At 41.5% G+C, this 18,453-nt stretch overlaps 1 protein-coding gene across 1 annotated transcript in view; it reads right to left on the bottom strand.

Annotated features, from left to right (window-relative positions):
- Window positions 1–18,453, bottom strand: part of specc1la (sperm antigen with calponin homology and coiled-coil domains 1-like a) — a 38,922-nt gene that overhangs the window by 14,170 nt on the left and 6,299 nt on the right. Inside the window, 10 exon segments of the mRNA XM_034133202.1 lie at window positions 4,452–4,554; window positions 6,398–6,551; window positions 8,157–8,246; window positions 11,887–11,968; window positions 12,357–12,386; window positions 12,388–12,491; window positions 15,377–15,540; window positions 17,002–17,177; window positions 17,381–17,454; window positions 17,666–17,873. Of these exon segments, the coding sequence (XP_033989093.1) occupies window positions 4,452–4,554; window positions 6,398–6,551; window positions 8,157–8,246; window positions 11,887–11,968; window positions 12,357–12,386; window positions 12,388–12,491; window positions 15,377–15,540; window positions 17,002–17,177; window positions 17,381–17,454; window positions 17,666–17,873 (1,185 nt within the window).

Here is an 18,453-nt window from a genome sequence, read left to right as displayed (position 1 = left end):
GGGGGAGGGGGGCCAGAGGGAGGGGAGACCAGGTGCATGTTGCGAAAAATAGTTACAGTGGATGAAGGGGGTGGGGGAGGGGCGTCTAAAGTCAAAGATGAATCTTGATTGGGCCAAATTTGACCCTGAGTGACCCACAACAATTCTGCTGGGTCTTCCCAGACCCGAACACCAAATTATACACTTTTTTTTTTAGAGACCTTCAGACTTGGCAAACATTTTCAAAATCTGTTTTGTAGTGTTTATATAGCTGTTGTGGAGGATATCATGAAGCCTTGTTCCGATAAAAAAAACTAGAGCGTAGTTATTATATAAGTTTAACTTGAAACGGGTCACGGGAGACCCGAACACAACATAAGGGTTAAAACATAACATTTCAGAAAGATTGTAATACAACAATTATGTGTCTTAATGTCAGTAATGAACTAGGTAAGTTTCATGGTGATATCTAAGTGCAGGTGGATGGAGTAAAACAAATAACAGTGTCCTTTAAAGCAGCTTGATATGATGCTGAGAGTTTATGCGAGGCTCTCCATCACTCTTCAGATTGATCGTCTCTTCCACAGTTTAACCTTTGCAGGGCCGTAAACAACCTCTGAGCTTGAACACAACAACACGCTGAAACCTCCCCACAGCCACTACTATAATCTGGAAAGCTCGCTGTGATTCAGAGAAAGTCTGTGTTTTTCTGAGGGGGGTTAACTCGCAGGATGTGTGAAATGTGGCACACTTCCTGGAGAGGCACCAAGCTGTCATGGTAACCACAACTCACACCTGTTAGAAAGGGGTAAACATCACTTTAATATGACGAGAGACTCTTCACACACCGGCCGAGTGTCGTTATAGTCCCAGTCATTTCTAGGTTTATGCGTTATCCACACATCCAAATCAATATCTATGTATTATTACAGTCTAAAAGACTGTAATAATACATAGATATTGATTGTACGGTGTTTAATTTTACATTGTGTATATTGTTACTATTTTATGTAGAAATTGTTGTTATTCTTGCAACTTTTATCTTATTCAATAATTATTTAGATTTGTTTTAGTATATTGTATGTTGCATTGTTGGAGGAACCGTCAAAGAGAAATTTGACTGTAAAAGTTTGAAGTTATTAACCTGAATATTTAAAATGGTTCTTATTGTGGACGACTTTTCCTGCAAAAGCCATTAAATATGGTGGCCGACAGGTGCAAAGGCGCTACAACGGCACAACACATTTCCATTAGGGAGACCAGGGGACACTAAAGAGTGACGCACACAGCAGGGAGACCAGGGGACACTAAAGAGTGACGCACACAGCAGGGAGACCAGGGGACACTAAAGAGTGACGCACACAGCTGGGAGACCAGGGGACACTAAAGAGTGACGCACACAGCTGGGAGACCAGGGGACACTAAAGAGTGACGCACACAGCTGGGAGACCAGGGGACACTAAAGAGTGACGCACACAGCTGGGAGACCAGGGGACACTAAAGAGTGACGCACACAGCTGGGAGACCAGGGGACACTAAAGAGTGACGCACACAGCTGGGAGACCAGGGGACACTAAAGAGTGACGCACACAGCTGGGAGACCAGGGGACACTAAAGAGTGACGCACACAGCTGGGAGACCAGGGGACACTAAAGAGTGACGCACACAGCTGGGAGGACCAGGGGAAGCACAAAGCTTGGAGAACCAGGGACACTACAAGCAGGGAGACCAGGGGACACTAAAGAGTTGACGCACACAGCTGGAGACCAGGGGACACTAAAGAGTGACGCACACAGCTGGGAGACCAGGGGACACTAAAGAGTGACGCACACAGCAGGGAGACCAGGGGACACTAAAGAGTGATGCACACAGCTGGGAGAACAGGGGGCCCGTTCTCATGTCTTCAAATGTCCCTCCTCGACTCCCCTCCTTGACTCCTATCCTCGAGACTTAGTCCCGCCCACAGGAGATGCGAGCGGAGGAGCCGAGGAGGGGAACCGAGGAGAGAGGAGGGGAAGCAGCAGGCGGTTAGAGAAATGAGAACTCCTCTCCTCCGAGCGGTCATTTTAAAGAGACGTCCATTAATGATGACAGGAGGCACAGCAGCCCTCTGTCTGATGGACAGATGTGTTCATGACGACTTATTCATTCACAGTGCGGTATAATGAGACAATAACAGGCTACAGATGCGGACATACACACAGACACACACAGACACACACACACACACACATATGTATATATTTATATAAATATATACAATTTCAGAATCAAACAGAGCACTCTCACAATAACGTAACACTATCAGAGACTGGATATTCCCCCCCCCCCCTCTCTGGTCGCTACAATGAGGGAAATAAATGACGGGCCAAAAGTTTTATTTACAAGTATTACAAGTAAGCAGAGGACACCAAACCAACTGAGACCTGTCTGTCCGCTGCATCTACGCACACACTGTACCACACACACCTACACCACACACACGCACCTACAGCTCCTAAAGCATATAATCAGGCTACAGCCGTTGTGTATTTTATTATGTGAAGCACTAAATGGTTTTAGAAAAATATCGACTTTGTTTGTAGATATCTACTAAACTAAAGCAAATAAAGAGAGTAGGCCTGTTATACTGAGTGATATATATTTTACACACTGCTCTGCTTTCTGCACGGACCTCACAGCTGTTCTCACTGTAAACATCGCGTCGCGATGAAAGCAGTTAATAAAATAATATCCAGGGGATGCATGCAGAGCTGTCATTGGCTGAGATAAGTCCGGCCGTGCGTCACGACTCTTTGAAACATCACTGTTGCCGGAAATGCATCCACGAAGGAGCCGTGGAGGACCCATCAGTGTATCCTCGGTTATAGCTCCTCCAGAGAGCCTCCTCGACGCTCGATGCTCGGTCCTCGATGTGCATTTAGAGAAATGAGATGTCCTTCAACATGGCGCGCAAAAATTCATTTCCGGGTCACTACCGGAGGACCGAGGAGTCGAGGAGGGACATTTGATGACATGAGAAAGGGCCCAGGGGTGTTTCTCAATCGCGAGTACGCTTGCTTGGTAGCACATGTCTGCCGAGCATCTTGCTTCAGAAGCGAGTCAAGAATACTTCCTGCTATTCGGAAAACAAAGAGTGGAACAGGCTAGCAAGTGTGCAGGTGTGCGTCATATGAGAGGCCCCGCCTTACATCTTCCGCCACAGATTTGGGGAAATTGGTCCGTGCGCAAAGCATTGTGGGGATTTTAAGGCCGTGGAGTCTACTCATGTGCACACTCGATATTTCTCCAAACGGAGTACGCCGGGCTCGGTAGATTTCCAAGTATGCTGGAGATTGGAACAGTACTTCGGCGGCACTCGATGACGTAGTATGCTTGAAATAGTGGCTCTGAAGCAGCTTTACTCGTGATTGAGAAACACCCCAGGGGACACTAAAGAGTGACGCACACAGCAGGGAGACCAGGGGACACTAAAGAGTGACGCACACAGCTGGGAGACCAGGGGACACTAAAGAGTGACGCACACAGCAGGGAGACCAGGGGACACTAAAGAGTGACGCACACAGCAGGGAGACCAGGGGACACTAAAGAGTGACGCACACAGCTGGGAGACCAGGGGACACTAAAGAGTGACGCACACAGCTGGGAGACCAGGGAACACTAAAGAGTGACGCACACAGCTGGGAGACCAGGGGACACTAAAGAGTGACGCACACAGCTGGGAGACCAGGGGACACTAAAAAGTGACGCGCACACAGGGGAGACTAAAAAGTGACGCACACAGCTGGGAGACCAGGGGACACTAAAGAGTGATGCACACAGCAGGGAGACCAGGGGACACTAAAGAGTGATGCACACAGCTGGGAGACCAGGGGACACTAAAGAGTGACGCACACATGGGAGACTAAAAAGTGACGCACACAGCTGGGAGACCAGGGGACACTAAAAAGTGACGCACACAGGGGAGACTAAAAAGTGACGCACACAGCTGGGAGACCAGGGGACACTAAAGAGTGATGCACACAGCTGGGAGACCAGGGGACACTAAAGAGTGATGCACACAGCTGGGAGACCAGGGGACACTAAAGAGTGCCGCACACAGCTGGGAGACCAGGGGACACTAAAGAGTGCCGCACACAGCTGGGAGACCAGGGGACACTAAAGAGTGACGCACACAGGGGAGACTAAAAAGTGACGCACACAGCTGGGACGTTCAGGATTATAAAACTGAACAACTGTCTCTGTTGTTGGAAACTCACCTGAAATGTTTGATGGTCTTATTTGAACAATGTGATCACATGACTCCTTCTGATGTCACTGCAGATCTGCTGTAAGCTAGCTAGCTAACGTAGCTAACCGAGTCATTTCAGATATACTGACAAACACATACACTTATGAGACAGACCAACTTTTCACTCTGAACTTAGTTATAGACACTTTGATCAGACGGTGCCTTCAGGGACCTACTGTACCTGATAACCCTCCGTCTTCTTTTGGCACCACTTTAACAGAGCGTTTCTCTTGGAGCCTCCGTACTCTCGGGCCAGAGCCGACAGCGGGTCCTTCCTCTCTTCTCTGGAGGAAAAACACAGAAGAAGAGAGACGTGAGGAAGTACTCAGTAAAAGATTGAATAATTTCACTTTTTACACAACAGATTAGGTTGTTATCATTATTGCATCTATGACGAGGTGAAGTTTGACGGGTTATGATTACAGATAAGACTGAAAACAAAGTCTCTACAGGTGTGAATAACGCAGATCATAGTTTTTTTAAAGCTTAGCTGGAGTGAGACATTTAGTGTTGAGATAATAAGAAGCAGAGTTTCTGGAAATCTGGTTAAAATGTTCAACATTAACTGAAATATAGGCAATAACACATCTCAATTCCAGATCAGTAAGACATAGTTCATGAAAAATTTACTAAAAGAATAAATGAATAATTTATGACTTTTGACAATGAAAAAAAAAAAAAAAGATCAAATAAGAAACTAGCTAACAAAATTAACACTTTTTAGGTTAACCAACTTCTAACCATTGCATAATTAGTAGAGGACGGAAACAAGGTTTTTATTTGCCGATTTTCTTGAAATTCTGGTAAAAATGTGTGATCAATTCAAATAATAACCGGCCATTGATAAGAGCATATGTGACCTGCTCTATCGAAATCAGTCGCATTGACCCGAAGACACATTTTGAGTTGTATACACTGTTGGAAAGAGGAGATTCCTAGCTTTCTAATGATATCAGGATTGTTTTTGTACTCCAAATATTAAGAAAAATATGTCACATTATATAATGACTGTCACCGAGTCATCATTTTGAGAAAAAGGCCTTCAAAGTTTCCTCTTCTCTGGAATCCATCGATCTGATTGTAGTATTTTGATCATTTGCTAATAATCAGAGGGAAGATATTTTCATTTGGATTACTGGTCTGGGGGAAGCTTGCGAGTGTGTGTGTACTGTACGTGTGTGTACTGTATATGTGTGTGTGTGTGTGTGTTTGTGTATTTTTGCGTTTGTGCGTATTGCGTTTGTTTCCCGGGGAAAACACTCACGAGAAACACCGGCTGTGGTTATGCCTGCTGTGACGTAAAGTTACTCCGTTCTCCGCTTGTAATTATGCCGTTACAAGCTTCAAAGTTGTATTTATCATCTGAATTTGCCGAAACAAGTTTAATATTCTGAAAACCAAGACTTTGTTTATTTGAAATCAGATGAAAACAAACTGTAACGGACCCTGCCGTGTTATCTATGATTACTATACGCCTTACATTCATAATGTCAGCCGGAGGGAGGGGGAGCGGCGCTGCGGAAGAGCCGAGTGCGAGTGAGAGCTGTCACCTTCCCTTTACAAGCTTCAAACATGTATTTATCGTGTGATTTTGGGAATAAAAGTTTCATATTCTGAAAGCCAAGACTTTGTTTATTTAAAATCAAACAAAACACCCGAACCCTGAAAAACTATTTTTTTACGCAAATCCACGTTTATTTTGAAATGAGCCGTTTCGACTTCCGACTGATTCCGATGGAGCGGGTCACATATTAGGAAGTAAGTAAGTAAAATGTATTTATAAAGTGCTTTTCCAAGACATAGTCACAAAGTGCTTGACAAAGCATTAGAACATCATACGTAAATGAATGTCTGTATTTATGTATAATTTGCCAAGACTTAGAAGGAAGGGGTAATGTGTGTATGTGAGCAATAACGTGTAGATTTGAGTGGACTGCAAAACTGAGGCGGGTGTGATTTTTATGTACATCTCCATGTATGTTATATATTTGTGGAATAAATCATACGAATCATAAAAGATTAAAGGACCACACAAGCCACGTGTTAAGAAGTGCTAAAAACACAATCACAACACAGAATCAAAGCAGCATTAGAGGCCAAGATCACATTTGGGATCTTGGGAGTTACCTGAGACGGCTGCGGGTGGTGGGAGTGATGGAGGCGGTGGGGGAGGAGGAGAGGGAGAGAGGAGAGGAAGCAGCACTCAGAGCCATCAGGGAGGAAGACGAGGAGTCCGGAGCAGACATGTCCCTCTTTATCTCCTCACTGCTGCGGCGGGACACTGGGGGGGGGACAGGATTAGAAACTTCATTATCAAAAAGAGAGTTAGATTGTATAGGGAAACTTCACCTAGTATATGATCATTGAAATATGGAATAATCAGCCCTTGAATTCTTTTTTTTGCATGACTTTGCAGTGTTTATTGTGTCTGAAAAACCATACAAATCTGAAAGGATTTAAGTATATCCCGGCTGCGTTTAAAGACGGCAAAAACAGTAACAGAAATTTAGAGGAAAATGTCAAAGATGCCCGAAAAGAAAATGTCAGAATGTCGCTTAAATCCATCGACAAAGGGCCAAATTTTCCCGCAAGATTCATTTAAAAAAGGATACGAATTTAAAAAAAGATATTTACTGGATCAGCACATATTCTAATAGTCTTATTGAAGTACCTTACCTTTATTTTATTACATGTTTTACTTTATGCAATAATTTAAACGTCCCATGTCATGCTTTTCCGGTTGTTACCCGTCCCCTTGTGTTATGAAGGTTTGTCTGCATGTAAACGGTCTGCAGAGTCACAAAGCCTCAAAGTACACCCTGTAGCGAGTAAAACTCTAACACACACACACACACACACACCACACACACCCACACACACACACACACACACACACACACACACACACACACACACACACACACACAACACACACACACACACACACACACACACACACACACACACACACACACACACACACACCACACACACACACACACACACACACACCACACACACACACACACACACACACACCACACACACACACACACACACACACACACACACACACACACACACACACACACACACACACACACACACACACACACACACACACACACACACACACACACACACACACACACACACACACACACACACACACACACACACACACACACACACACACACACACACACACACACACACACACACACACCTCACTGGTGTGGGGTCGGTGAGACAGCGAGACACTTCGGAACTCAGCCTGGGCACACACACAAACTCCCAGCCAGGCTGCGGGTGTGTGTGTGTGTTTCGGGCTGGGTTTCGCTGTGTCTCACTGTCTCGCAGACGGCCACTGGGCTCACAGGGAGGGGGGGACAGAGAGTGAATACACATACTATACAGAGATGCTGTATGAGAAACCAATGTGAGTTTGGAAAATTGCACAATATAAATGTATTCTAGTAGACCTCAACAATGGAATTATGATCAGTAGAAATGGCCATGACATGGGACCTTTAAGTTATTGGGAATTATCTAAAAATATCCCCAATATTTTAGACAGTAAAAAGTTTCCCTTTAAAAATATATATTTTTAATTCCCACACAGAGCAAACTATGTCAAACATCTGTTAAGTAACTCACTGTTGTGTGAAAGCTTGAAAACAGATGTTTTAATATAATTTTGCGGTTTAAAACGCGCCCCCAATTGACTTCAATTCATCAAAAGATGTCTTTCTTCAATGCGGAGAAAATCTGCAGGAATTCAATTTAACACGGGGCACGAGTAAATGATATACAAGTTATTATTTTTGTGGTGAATAATAATTTGATAATACTTTCATAATCATATCATTTAGCCATCATCTCTAACCTGATATCGTCTTGTTGGAGTCCATGTTGGAGACCCTCTGGATGGCAGAGGCGGGGCGGCTGGACCCTGATCCCCTGAGCAGGTGATCAGCTGTGGATACATAACAATAAATACATTAATAAAATACATTAAGAGGAAGAAGTGTATTTAAAAATAGACCCACTGTATTACAATATATAACATAAAAGAATGTGCAAAATATGAATAATACCATATAAATAGAAGTGTATTAAAATGATGAAAGTAAGGCTTTTTAAAGTCAAATGTACAGTGTAATAAATGTATATTATTGTAATAAACATGGTAGTACAATGTGGACATTTTATTTTAAATTCTTATGTTTTTCTAAATATTTGTATTCCATTTTATTGGAAATTTTACTTTAACTTATTTGTTAATTAAAATATATTGATTTAATTTTTTTATTACACAATCTTATTTTCACTTCTAATTTTGATATACATGTAATCTTTTAAGTGCACACTCATACTCAACATGCTTATTTGCATATACATATATTTAATCTATGGTATCTTTTTATTGCAGTCTTACTTTAACTCTTGAATTCCCCCCAAAATGTAATATTCTGATTGTGCGTAATAATGCCACAGTGGTGCGAGTACTGCAGAGTTGTTTAACTAATTAATCATATTTAGTGTTTCTATAAGAGACTTCCTCTGAAAGGAGATAAGCAGGTCAGTAAAGAAACACATTCCAGTGACGCTGAGCTCGGGGGAATACTGACGAAGAAGAGGCAAAATAAACCAATAAATGACGGAAAACTAAGAGGAACATCGGAGGCTATGGCCAAGTCTGCACGTTCACATTAAACACTTGAACTCATCACTGTGCAGATGAACTGTGGGAAGAACTACAGCGGAGAATGGTGGATCATTGCTCCCCTCTTATCATCCACTCGGGTGTTTTGATAAACTGACACAGGAAACCTGCTCACGCCATCCTCCGGGGGAAACTAAATATTTCTCATGAGGAGATGGGGGGGTCCGATCCTGATCATTGTTAGTTTACTGAGGTGAAGCAGAGGAGTGACTGATATTAAACCCTCTCAAACCAGTTTTAAAAAACAGGTTTCCTTTTTGAAAATCATACATTTCATCAATTATCATCAGAGGGGGGGAAGTAGTGGAGTACAAATACTTCGTTACTGTACTTAAGTACATTGTTCTGGTATCAGTACATTACTCCACTACTTATTTTTCTGACGACTTTTTACCTTCACTTCTTACATTTTGAACACAAATACCTGAACTTTCTACTTCTTACATTTTGAACACAAATACCTGTACTTTCTACTTCTTACATTTTGAACACAAATACCTGTACTTTCTACTTCTTACATGTTGAACACAAATACCTGTACTTTCTACTTCTTACATTTTGAACACAAATACCTGTACTTTCTACTTCTTACATTTGAACACAAATACCTGTACTTTCTACTTCTTACATTTTGAACACAAATACCTGAACTTTCTACTTCTTACATTTGAACACAAATACCTGACTTTACTCTTACATTTTGAACACAAATACATGTACTTTCTACTTCTTACATTTTGAACCCAAATACCTGTACTTTCTACTTCTTACATTTGAACCCAAATACCTGTACTTTCTACTTCTTACATTTTGAACACAAAATACCTGTACTTTCTACTTCTTACATTTTAACACAAATACCTGAACTTTCTACTTCTTACATTTTGAACACAAATACCTGTACTTTCTACTTCTTACATTTTGAAACCCAAATACCTGTACTTTCTACTTCTTACATTTTGAACCCAAAACCTGTACTTTCTACTTCTTACATTTTGAACCAACAAATACCTGTACTTTCTACTTCTTACATGTTTGAACCCAAATACCTGTACTTTCTACTTCTTACATTTGAACACAAATTCCTGAACTTTCTCTTCTTACATTTTGAACACAAATACCTGTACTTTGACTTCTTACCATGTTGAACACAAATACCTGTAAACTTTCTACTTCTTACATTTTGAACACAAATACCTGTACTTTCTACTTCTTACATTTGAACACAAATACCTGTACTTTCTACTTCTTACATGTTGAACACAAATACCTGTACTTTCTACTTCTTACATGTTGAACACAAATACCTGTACTTTCTACTTCTTACATTTGAACACAAATACCTGTACTTTCTACTTCTTACATTTTGAACACAAATACCTGTACTTTCTACTTCTTACATTTTGAACACAAATACCTGTACTTTCTACTTCTTACATTGAACACAAATACCTGTACTTTCTACTTCTTACATTTTGAACACAAATACCTGTACTTTCTACTTCTTACATTTGAACCCAAATACCTGTACTTTCTACTTCTTACATTTTGAACACAAATACCTGTACTTTCTACTTCTTACATGTTGAACCCAAATACCTGTACTTTCTACTTCTTACATTTGAACCCAAATACCTGTACTTTCTACTTCTTACATTTTGAACCCCAAATACCTGTACTTTCTACTTCTTACATGTTGAACCCAAATACCTGTACTTTCTACTTCTACATGTTGAACACAAATACCTGTACTTTCTACTTCTTACATTTTCCAAACAGGCTGGTTCCTTTAGTTTGAATGTGTGTTGGTGGCGTGATCATTATTATTTAGAGTCATTGCGTGCCTATTGATGTGAACACGATCCGTGTATCCATCATTTCCTGGTCTTCTCTAAAGAAGAGGGACCAATGAAAACGTTGTCATGTTGCCGTTGTTCAGCATGGAAACATTCATTAGCTAACAATGACATTATTGTTCTATTAATATAAAGGGAGGTCAGGTACTCTTTAAAACAGCTGCTAGTTATGGGTACTTTTTACTTAAGTACATTTCAAAGCCCTCTTTACTTTTACTTGAGTAAAGAAGTTTAGTCAGTACTTCTACTTTCACCAGAGTATTTTTAAACATGAGTATCTGTACTTCTACTTGAGTGAAGGATGTGTGTACTTTTGCCATCTCTGATTATCATAGCCGCAAACTGGAAGAATATAAAATGACTGTTGAATTTTAACATTTACGACGGTCTTTGAACTGATCATGGAGGACGAATAGCAGGACAGCATTTCAGTTTGTGGTATTTCATTTCCTAGATTTCCATTTACGTCACCCAACGCACTACTTTTAAGCAATTTAAGATAAGGTAAGTTTAGATGGACCTTAATGTATCGCTGTGGGGAAATTCAGGAGTTTAAAGCAGCAACATGGTCAGAGTGAAGAGGATAGTAAGATCAAAATAACTTTATATAAGTAACTGTTAAAACGAGATATCACAACAAGATAAAACATTGGTAATTTGAATGAACATATATACATACATGCTTTGGGTTATTAAATATATTTACATGTATGTGTGCAGATGCGAGTGCAGGTACAATCAGGGCAGGTTTTACGCATGTCCAGTAGGGTGGTCCTTTTCTTGACTAATAGAATGAATTCTGGGGGTTGGAGCTTACACTTTTCGACTTTCAATTTTAAGGACCACCCTAATGTCCAGTACGCGTTACTTGTATTGGGTTACATGGTTAACCCTTGGTTGTGCAGCCTGATGGCTTCAGGCACAAAGCACTGTCCGAAGCGCTTAGTGCTGTGCCGAGGAGGGATGAGTCTGAGGCTGAACTACTCACAATTTGAAATTCTAAAATGAATAACATTTAGTGGTGTGTTCCTCACCCGGCATGCTGATGTCCGTGTAGCTCGGCCTCTTGTCGCTCAGCGGCTTGGCAGCTGACATCGAGCCAGGTAAGGAGTGTCTCTAGAATGGCAAACATAACAAATATTAACAAACTAGGAACAAATATTATTAAAACAATTATACAAAAATGTAGTGATACATATTATGGAGTGTCTCGAAAAAAAAAAAATATACATACACATATATATAAATAATAAAATTACAAAGAAATATTAGAAATATCTGGAAAGAATACCTGATGTATTAACGGAGTGTCACAATTACATAACGTAAAAAAAATGTATAAAATTAGTAAAAGAGTGGATAAAAAGTACATACACATTAATAATTATATAAATTCATCATTTTAAAATAATACGAGTTGTTGCTCTAATCTGTACACCAGAATCAGATGCTTTATATGATAACATTTCAGATGCGTGTCACATAATGCCATTCCTTCCTGTACCTGTATGGGGGAGACAGCGGCTGCCGGGGGGGGTCTTCATGGGGCTCGGGCTGAGGGGGGTGCGAGGCAGCGGAGTGGCGACTGCTGTCGGAGGAACGGAGGGAGGAACAGTCGCAGTGCCGTTAGCCGGGGGACCTGAGGGAACAGAACATATAAAGATCAATTCAAACCTGCTGCACTTATAACTGAATATGTCATGACCTGGATCAGGAGCCTAGCTTTCTAAATGCTTTCATGTCGGGACTTTAAACGTTGAACCCTGATAAACACTGCATGAGGGACACGTGTTGATGTAGAAGAGACATGAACGAAGAGGGGACAACATGGTGATGTAGAAGAGACATGAAGAAGAGGGGGACACATGTTTGATGTAGAAGAGTACATTGAAGAAGAGGGGACACATGTTGATGTAGAAGAGACATGAAGAAGAGGGGACCACATGTGATGTAGAAGAGACATGAAGAAGAGGGGACACATGTGATGTAGAAGAGACGTGAAGAAGAGGGGACACATGTTGATGTAGAGAGACATGAAGAAGAGGGGACACATGTTGACTGTAGAAGAGACATGAAGAAGAGGGGACACATGTTGATGTAGAAGAGACGTGAAGAAAGAGGGGACACATGTTGATGTAGAAGAGACGTGAAGAAGAGGGGACACATGTGATGTAGACGCGACGTGAAGAAGAGGGGACAAATGTTGATGTAGAAGAGCGTGTGAAGAAAGAGGGGACACATGTTGAGTAGAAGAGACGTTTGTAAGACGAGGGGACACTGTTGATATAGAAGAGACGAGAAGAAGAGGGGGACACATGTTGATTATAGAAGAGACATGAAGAAGAGGGGACACATGTTGATGTAGAAGAGACATGAAGAAGAGGGGACACATGTTGATGTAGAAGAGACATGAAGAAGAGGGGACACATGTTGATGTAGAAGAGACATGAAGAAGAGGGACACATGTTGATGTAGAAGAGACATGAAAGAGGGGACACATGTTGATGTAGAGAGACATGAAGAAGAGGGGACACATGTTGATGTAGAAGATGAAGAAGAGGGGACACATGTTTGTAGAAGAGACATGAAGAAGAGGGGACACATGTTGATGTAGAAGAGACATGAAGAAGAGGGACACATGTTGATGTAGAAGAGACATGAAGAAGAGGGGACACATGTTGATGTAGAAGAGACATGAAGAAGAGGGGACACATGTTGATGTAGAGAGACATGAAGAAGAGGGACACATGTTGATGTAGAAGAGACATGAAGAAGAGGGGACACATGTTGATGTAGAAGAGACATGAAGAAGAGGGGACACATGCTGATGTAGAAGAGACATGAAGAAGAGGGGACACATGTTGATGTAGAAGAGACATGAAGAAGAGGGGACACATGTTGATAGAAGAGACATGAAGAAGAGGGGACACATGTTGATGTAGAGACATGAAGAAGAGGGGACACATGTGTATGTAGAAGAGACATGAAGAGAGGGGACACATGTTGATGTAGAAGAGACATGAAGAAGAGGGGACACATGTTGATGTAGAAGAGACATGAAGAAGAGGGGACACATGTTGATGTAGAAGAGACATGAAGAAGAGGGGACACATGTTGATGTAGAAGAGACATGAAGAAGAGGACACATGTTGATGTAGAGAGACGAAGAAGAGGGGACACATGTTGATGTAGAAGAGACATGAAGAAGAGGGACTCATGTTGATGTAGAAGAGACATGAAGAAGAGGGGACACATGTTGATGTAGAAGAGACATGAAGAAGAGGGGACACATGTTGATGTAAGAAGGACATGAAGAAGAGGGACACATGTTGATGTAGAAGAGACATGAAGAGAGGGGACACATGTTGATAGAAGAGAGATGAAGAAGAGGGGACACATGTTGATGTAGAAGAGACATGAAGAAGACACATGTTGATGTAGAAGAGAGACATGAAGAAGAGGGACACATGTTGATGAAGAAGAGACATGAAGAAGAGGGGACACATGTTGATGAGAAGAGACGTGAAGGAGAGGGGACACATGTTGATGTAGAAGAGACATGAAGAAGAGGGGACACATGTTGATGTAGAAGAGACATGAAGAGAGGGGACACATGTTGATGTGGAAGAGACATGAAGATGAGGGGACACATGTTGATGTAGAAGAGACATGAAGAAGGGGACACATGTTGATGTAAGAAGACATGAAGAAGAGGGGACACATGTTGATGTAGAAGAGACATGAAGAAGAGGGGACACATGTTGATGTAGAAGAGACATGAAGAAGAGGGGACACATTTTGTAGAAGAGACATGAAGAAGAGGGGACACATGTGATGTAGAAGAGACATGAAGAAGAGGGGACACATGCTGATGTAGAAGAGACATGAAGAAGAGGGGGACACATGTTGATGTAGAAGAGACATGAAGAAGAGGGGACACATGTTGATGTAGAAGAGACATGAAGAAGAGGGGACACATGTTTGATGTAGAAGAGACATGAAGAAGAGGGGACACATGTTGATGTAGAAGAGACATGAAGAAGAGGGGACACATGTTGATGTAGAAGAGACATGGAGAAGAGGGGACACATGTTGATGTAGAAGAGACATGGAGAAGAGGGGGACACCATGTTGATGTAGAAGAGACATGGAGAAGAGGGGACCACATGTTGATGTAGAAGAGACATGAAGAAGAGGGGACACATGTTGATGTAGAAGAGACATGAAGAAGAGGGGACACATGTTGATGTAGAAGAGACATGAAGAAGAGGGGACACATGGTGATGTAGAAGAGACATGAAGAAGGGGACACATGTTGATGTAGAAGAGACATGAAGAAGAGGGGACACATGTTGATGTAGAGAGACATGAAGAAAGGGGACACATGTGAAGAAGAGGGGACACATGTTGATGTAGAAGAGACATGAAGAAGAGGGGACACATGTTGATGTAGAAGAGACGTGAAGAAGTGGATTTTGCATAATAGGTGACCTTTAGGTTAGAAAGCTGCTAATATTTAAATACTTTGTGAGGCGCTGTCGAAGCTCTTGATGAGCGTCTTGACGGTGGGCGATGGCTCCGAGGAGGTGGAGGACCTCCTGCTGAGCCCCATCCCCTGCCTGAGGGCCGCCAGGTCCCTCTCCACTGTGTTCATGTAGTTATACACTCTGCCCCGCTCCTCATCCTGCCTGGGAAACACAAAGTACTCCAATCAGTGAGGACACTCAGAGGATATATACTGTACGTTTCTGCATTATGGGTAAAGAACCATTTTATTCAGAGGTTAATATAAGGGCTGCACAATTAATCGAAATGATAAGTCATAAAATGTATCTCCACCAGATGTTAAAATTAAAGTTACAGTATGATCACATTAATGCATCTGTAAATTAAGTAAATAAAAGACATAACTTAATATATGTATAAATGATATGTAGTCAAATGTAATGAAATGTACTTTTTAAATGTTGGCCATGAGGGTTGTGCAATAGGTCGCCATTGTCAGTATGTGCGCCTGTGTATTGTGTTTGTTCAAACGGTGTATGACTGATGATATGTGTATGTCTCTTAATGTCCACTATGTTTGTATATGTACATGTATGCACTGCAGGACGGAGTCCAGAACAAATTTCCTTACGGGGACAATAAAGTATATCGTATCGTATATGTATGTACACGAATGACAATGGCCACTTTGGATTAAAGTAACTTAATAAGTAGCTAAAGGTGATAGTCGTACAAAAACAAATCATTTTTAGACAAATGTATGGATTCACACAGACTGTACGGGTAATGACTGCTACCGTTGAGTTGCAATAACAATGTGCATTAGCTCTAATAACACTTGACTAAGATAAACAATACAAATAGTTATTTTTTGCCCTACTTAAGGCAATTTTTTTTCAACTGTGGGATTCAATCTCCCCTTACTTTGTTTACAAACATAAGACAAAGCAACTTAATGAGTAACTTAAGGTGATGCTCAGACAAAGCAAATTATTTTAGACAATTGTGAAATGTATGGATTCACACAGACTGTACGGGTAATAACTGCTACCGTTTGAAGGGCAATAACATTTTGCATTAGACCTAACCTAATACACTTCGACACTTGGCTACGAAATAAACCATATCAAAAGTTATTTTTTTGCCCTACTTTTGTTAAACTTTGGGATTTAATCTCCCCCTCACTTTGTTTACAACCATGACACAGTGTCTGGCCCCGGTAATGGTACAAATCTCAACCTGTCGTACAATGGACAGCTTCCCCCCCCCCATCTATGTATATACTCGCATTTTAGACTCTGTTACTAACTGTATATCTGTAGACTTGGTATGTCTTAAATGTCCGGTTAGGATGTATTAGAACGAACTCTAAAATGAAAATTGTAAAATAAGCCATCTGTATGTAAATAAGCCATCTGTATGTCAAATATGTCTTAAATGATATGATGAATTGGAAATGGGGGACCCTGATGTAAACAAGACGAAAGTCTTTCTCTGGTCTGCATCCCCTTAACAATTGTATGTTTTGAGCTGTACTGTACTGTACCCAATATACAAGCTGTTAATAAACTTTTCAATCAATCAATCAATCAATCAATCAATCAATCAGTGTGACCGCTGGAGCTCATTCAGGCGTTTCTCACTTGCGGGTCTTGACGTCGTCCAGCTCCTTGCACAGCTTCTCGTTCTTCTCCTGGTTATCCACCAGGCGGCGCCGCAGGTCTCCGATCTCCTCCTGAGCTTCGGACTTTATGTCGTTAGCGATGACAACGGCCGTCTGAAGGTCGGCCTGAAACTGACGCCACTCCATCGACTCCTCCTGCATGCACACACACATAACACACACACACACACACACGGTAAGGCAACACTGGACAGACAGTGATAATTGTGTGTGTTGGAGCTATTTATTAATCTGTATTTTAAGATAAACATTTATTTTGATGCTGTTCTGTATAGAGTCATTTGATCATTATTTGGTATCATTATTGTGTTTCATTTAGGAGTTGTTCATGCTTTTACCCTCAGTCTGCGGTGAAGGATCTTAATCTCTCTCTCCATGTCGTGCCTCTGGTCCTGCAGCTTCTTCACAGAGTCTGAAATACAAAAGAAATGTATGCATGTCTCACTCAATACCACAAACGTATATACTGAAGACTCAGGGGCATTCATAGTCTCGTGAAATAATGCTTTAGGATGTTTTTCCTATACTATAATTATGACTTGAATTATAATTATTATCAAAATAAACTTTGAATGCCTGATATAGTGACAGTTTGACCATAACAACGTGTCGGGCTCATTTACTCTCCAGGTCGGTGATGATGAGGTTGTCGTGCAGTTTGAGCGCTCGGTGCTGCTCCACCTCGTCCTCCAGCTCGAAGATTGTTTCCTTCATGTCTGCGATCTCCGTCTCTTTCTCCTGCAGATCCCCCCGCTGCTTATCCACGATGCGCTCCTGATCCGTCATCTGCCGCTGCACCCGATCCCTGAAGTCCCTGTACTCTCCGTCCAGCTGCACACAGGAAGAGGGGGTACTTTAAAGGTCATCTATTATTCAAAATCCACTTTTCATGTCTCTTCTACATCAACATGTGTCCCCTCTGTGTAAAGAGACTCTGAAAGTTTCAGGAACAAAGATTCTCTCTCTTCTTGTCCTGATCCATTTATATAAAAACCTGTCTGAAAATGAGCTGATCAGATTTTGGTCACTTTATGATGTCATAACGATGTTTTGGCTTGTGTAACCATTAGCCAATCAGCAACCAAGGTAACCCCCCTCCCACCTTATCACCTGAATCTCCTCCTAGAGCCCATTGAGTTCTTTGTAACCAAATATCTCTCTGAGGGGCGTGGGGAGGGGCTCCTTATTTTCATCTAAAGTAACAGACAGAGAATCAGCACTTTGGAAACAGGGCTGAAACAGAGGGGATTATGGGATGCTGCAATGATCTGTTTGGTGTTTCAGCCAATCAGAGACATGTTCTGTATATATCTGAGACCTGGGATATATTGATGGAAAACAGTATAATAGGGGACCTTTAATACATCAACAAGCCATGATTTTTACACTTTAACACCAATACAAAATATGT

This window comes from Trematomus bernacchii, unplaced genomic scaffold (assembly GCF_902827165.1).
Source record: "Trematomus bernacchii unplaced genomic scaffold, fTreBer1.1, whole genome shotgun sequence".
Classification (NCBI taxonomy): domain Eukaryota; kingdom Metazoa; phylum Chordata; class Actinopteri; order Perciformes; family Nototheniidae; genus Trematomus; species Trematomus bernacchii.
Note: the sequence above shows the minus strand (reverse complement) of the source record. Positions and strands in the feature narration are given on the sequence as shown.